This window comes from Saccostrea cucullata, unplaced genomic scaffold (genome assembly GCF_032062105.1).
Source record: "Saccostrea cucullata isolate Sc308-1 unplaced genomic scaffold, CSIRO_AGI_Scuc_v1 ctg9296, whole genome shotgun sequence".
Taxonomy (NCBI): Eukaryota; Metazoa; Mollusca; class Bivalvia; order Ostreida; family Ostreidae; genus Saccostrea; species Saccostrea cuccullata.
In genome coordinates, this window is record NW_026933104.1 from 47928 (window position 1) to 52756 (window position 4829).

The window sequence follows — 4829 nt, forward strand, 5'->3', positions numbered from 1 at the left end:
TATTTTGACCAACGACTACCACACCAGTAGTTAGACCATTGTTTCAAATCAATATGGCAACGGATTACTCCGTCTTCGAATTCCTGACCGAAACTTAAGGGTCGCTGCAGGAGTTACCAACCGATAGTTGTCTGAATGATCCCAACTGTGGATCTACCAGAAGGCTGTCTTTTGCCCTATGTATTGCTTACCTGAATTTCGAAATCGTTTTTGTTGAAATCTTTTATTATATTTCTTTTAGAATTATTTCATTGCAGGAAAAAAATCTTCTAAATTTTGTTTTGTTATTTTTTTTAAAAACTGCAATATTTTACCTAGGTCGTTAATAATTCAGAATGAAGCATATGGATAATATATATAAGAACTATATTTCTTTAGTATTCATTTATGCAAAAGTGATTTAAAAAACTATTTTAAAAAAAAACCCAAAACCTCCGATTTTTACTGAAGTGAATGAAAACAAAAAATAGTCTTTAAAAGACGTCATCGTTATCATGCGTATTCCTAAAACGTCACTCAATATCCGTTGATTCGATACAAATAATTTCATCAATGAGAGAACTTTTTTCATGTTTGTTTATCCTCGATCTTATTAATTCAATGGACATTTGAGCCATGATTACTGCTATCTTCATATTATGTAAAGCACTGTATTTCAACAATCAAATGGTTGTGTCTGCGCTTTATATTTTTTCTAACATGAGAGAATCAATATGCAAACACTTTATTGGATGAAATTATTTACAATATTTTTTTCCAAAATGAACAAAAATCAACGTAAACAAATTTTCAATATTAAACATTCTAAAAGAAAAAAAAAGGTCACAAGCATTCCACTGTGTATTTGTGTACGGGGATCCTTTCATAGGGCAGGATAGTCATATTTAAGTTTTCTTGGTTTCATGAATTGCCTGACAACTTCGTCAGTGACAGCTTCCCTCCTTTGACGATGTTCACCGACCATTTTCTGTAAAATATCTATCAGTTCTTTCTTCAAAGACCCCGTCATTAATTCGCCGCTTGTATAAGCCTGTAAAAGGTAGATGAATGATTAAGATGCAGTTTTTTTTTTATACATAACACGGATTGAGAATACTTGTTGAGTTTTGAATAATAAGGAATTTATATTTTATTTTAGGCACTGAGGAAGCTCTAGAAATTACCATGCGAATTTCCTCCAGTCGCTGGTCATCCTCCATGAAGAAAGTAAGATACTGGTATGAAACGTCTACTTCACAATTCCCTCCCTTGGTTTTATGTTCCTCTACAGTGGCGCCACCTCCGGAAAAGGCATACTTGTTAATCTGAATTCATAAGAATTTTCTTCTCTTATTTCTCTCAGCTTGAACAGGACATCCCCATTATTTAATTAGTGATAATAACATTAACCAAAAATTCGTCATAGATGCAAAATTAAGTACAAGCTGCAACACTGAGCAATAGACAACTTAACCAAACAGAGTTACCTTATCCTTTATCTCCTCGTCCGTGTCTGTTACAAATATTGACGAATTGGGGTCGCTTGCGCTCATTTTAGTCTGTGCTCCTTGCAAAGCTGGGAAAAACGTAGAATGAATGAGGGCAGGTTTTAAACAACCCATCCTAGGAGCTACGTCTCTAGTCATTCGGAAATAAGGATCCTACAAGTATAGAATTATATCTGTTCATATAAGTTTGAAATTTATAGAAAATATGTAGATAAGAAAGTATCTATCTATAATTTTTTATGTACAAAAATCTTTATCGTGAACATTTTACTGAAAAAACTGTAAACAACATGATTCTTGTAATACACTACATTCCAATAGATAGATTGTTCGTTTTACCTGATCTATTGCACATGGAATAAGACATGGGATATCGGATCTTCCATTGAATATTTCCGGAAACATACAACTAAAGCTGGGGGCAGCCTGAATAGCCGGGAAGCTTATTTTCCCGATACTGTCACTATCCGTAAATCCAAAGATCCCCTTCACCTGGTTGTACGTCACTAGTTTCTGGATTCTGCAAATTGTTCTGTAAAACGCAGGACTGTTCCTATTGAGAAAAAGTAATAAATTTATATGAATTTACATTAAAGTTTTTTTGTTATAAATTTGTTCCTTTTTGAATGTTAAAGTCTGAATGTTGATGCTAGATTTCTTAATTTTGCCTAATATCAATATATTAGTCTAGTTATTAGTATCTGAGAGACAGATACTGACAAATCAACATTTTTCAAATAAAATGCCTACATATGGTTTGAAACTCTGCTTACTCTCCCATCTAAATAACCTTCCAGTTTTAAAATTTTTGTTGGGGTCGCACCTTAATTCCGTGTATTGGTCAAGTTTTCAACATCTTCTGACCCATTTCATTAGTTTTTTTTAAAAAAAGAGATATTTAAGTTTTAACCACTTGAAATTGAGATAATTTTCCCTTACTTTGTTTTATGGTTTATTTTTGTGTCTGTGTGTCTGTGTTTTGAGAGGATTTTTTTTATAACTTCAGACCAATTATTCAACTTCCATAAGATGGAAACAGATGCCAACTGTTTTCTGGTCCCTTTTTTTATTTTCAAGATGACAAGACCTGGCACCAGGATCATAAAACAGAATTAGACCTAAGATAATTTTTCAAATTCTCGTAAATATGTATTAATAATTGAATTTAACTCTAAATTTCCAGATAACAACGCTTTTATGAAGCAATATTGACAAATATTTTCATTATTGTATGTTTGACTTTTTCTTCGTTTGAGTACAACCTATGGATTTTGACTTTAGCTTAAGGTGTTTCATAATCCTGGTGTTTCCTAATTGGTGTCTGGTGTTTTTCACGAAGAGCAGAATATCGAGAGCAATTAAATGTGTTAATATGTTATGAAAATTCCTATAAGTGAAATATAAATATAACTTTTGAGGGATTGATTTAAAAGTCCAGAAAAAGAGGATAAAAGATAATACAAGATGCAAAATTGGGAATCAGTATGTTACGTTAAATGTAAAACAATACAGAAGGTAAGAATACAATATCGACACATTTTTTCAAGGACATGAAAATTTTGCATACGTTAAGAAATCAAGATCACTAAAGATGAAGGTCTTTTCCACGTCAAAACCGCATGCTATAATATCCTTAGCGTTTTCAAACGCTAAGTGGTTGGTCTGCTCCAATGTCAGGTCTTTCCACAGAAACTTTTCATCATCAGTAAGTTGAATGACCAGCGGTACGTCAAATGTATCTTGCAGCCACCTTGGTGTACAGAATTGTAACATTGAGAATTAACTACAATATCATTAAATAAATTCTTTACAATTTCATTATTTATTACATGTATAGTGACAGGTTGGGTGTATTGAAACATATACTTAGTGAAAATGAAAGGAATGAGGTGTCCCATGTGCATTGCCTCTGACGACGGTCCTCGACCAGTGTACAAGTAGAAAGGCTTTTTCTGCTCGTATACGTTCAAGATCATCTCCAAATCCCTGCGGAATAAAAAGTTTGGAACGTGCATGGATCGGATGTCATTCTTAAAATTTAACTCAGAAATCAAATTATATGTTGAAGGGTATATTTTACTAGTTTTAAGAAATAGCTTATTTTCCAATATTCCTCAGACACACACAAAAAAAAAACCAAACACTTAAAACGTTTTCCAGAATCTATTTTATTTTTAAAGTATAATTTCTTTTTTTTAAAAGTCGTTTTCAATGCATTTTTAAATGCTATAATTTTGAAGTGAGTTCTTGTCCATGACTATTATGATTTAATTTTTTTCCTGGTATTAATTTTTATCAAGTTTTGTGAAGTGCCAAAAATATATAAGTAGTATCAAGTGATAGCTATTATTTCCTTCTTCGATATCTCAGTTAACCATTTGTTATGACTTAAATGATAAGTTTTAGGGGCTAAACGTGTGTTAAATTCATAAAACAGAATGGTCATGTTATCTTACTGTTCTAGGATTTATCCTAAAGAAAAGTAAAAACTGCTTTAAAATCTTTTATAAACGATTATTATGTTTAAAATCTTTGCTGCTATACAAAATCTTATAGTTAATAACTCATTCTGTTTTAAATCTTTGCTGCTATATTTTGTTAAATTACATAGAATACTGATTAAATAATAAGATAAACGCGTACATCATTAAGTTTTCCTCGACTCGATGATTATTTTAACTACATCAATTTGAGGATACTTTTTGTTACTTATTTTTAGATCCTCCACATTTTTAAAGCATTTTAATATTTTTCTTTTGTCTTCGTTTTGTATTATCAATATTATTTTAAGTTTATGTATTTTTAGTATCTGAATTTAATATTGGAATAAAAATTTAAATCTATATTAGATAAATATACAAAAGATAGAAGTACTAGTGTATGAAATTTACTTGATAACTTTCAAAAGGATTTTATAACAGTTTTTGACATTATTTTTGGGTCAACCGTCTTACATGATAATGCAAAACTTATAATATCAATGCTTTTTATCAGCTGTGAGACAGTCTTTCGATCAATGTATGCCTCAGCCTACCTTTGAGAGAAGAAAATTCCTCTTCTGAGAAGATGATGGACCGGTCGTCCGGTTAAATTCTCATCTTCTTATATCAAAGCATGGTCTATTTTAGTGAAACTTCCCTACAATTCCAAAGAAATGAAATAGTCTTTGTGACTTTGTTCACCGAAAATTACAAAGAAAATTAAAAGGACTAAAATGCATGACTTACTAATGAGTTTATCGTAGTCCACGCCTTTAGCGGAGTGAGTGGAAACTTCCCATGGGTTGACTATATCCTCCTCTCTTCATTCACTTGGTCGTCTTTCAGTGACATCTTCTCTATT

The 4829-nt window shown here is 31.6% G+C and overlaps 1 protein-coding gene across 1 annotated transcript; it reads right to left on the reverse strand.

The window, feature by feature from the left end:
* Nucleotides 1-707: 707 nt before the first annotated feature.
* Nucleotides 708-4577, reverse strand: LOC134237272 (tryptophan--tRNA ligase, cytoplasmic-like). Its single transcript, XM_062719371.1, has 7 exons — nt 4522-4577; nt 3354-3473; nt 3055-3237; nt 1827-2040; nt 1467-1640; nt 1164-1304; nt 708-1030 (listed from the first exon to the last, which is right to left on the reverse strand). Exons 2-7 carry the CDS (start codon nt 3461-3463, stop codon nt 863-865), a joined length of 990 nt encoding a protein of 329 aa, XP_062575355.1. The 5' UTR covers nt 3464-3473; nt 4522-4577; the 3' UTR covers nt 708-862.
* Between the last annotated feature and the right edge of the window lie 252 nt (nt 4578-4829).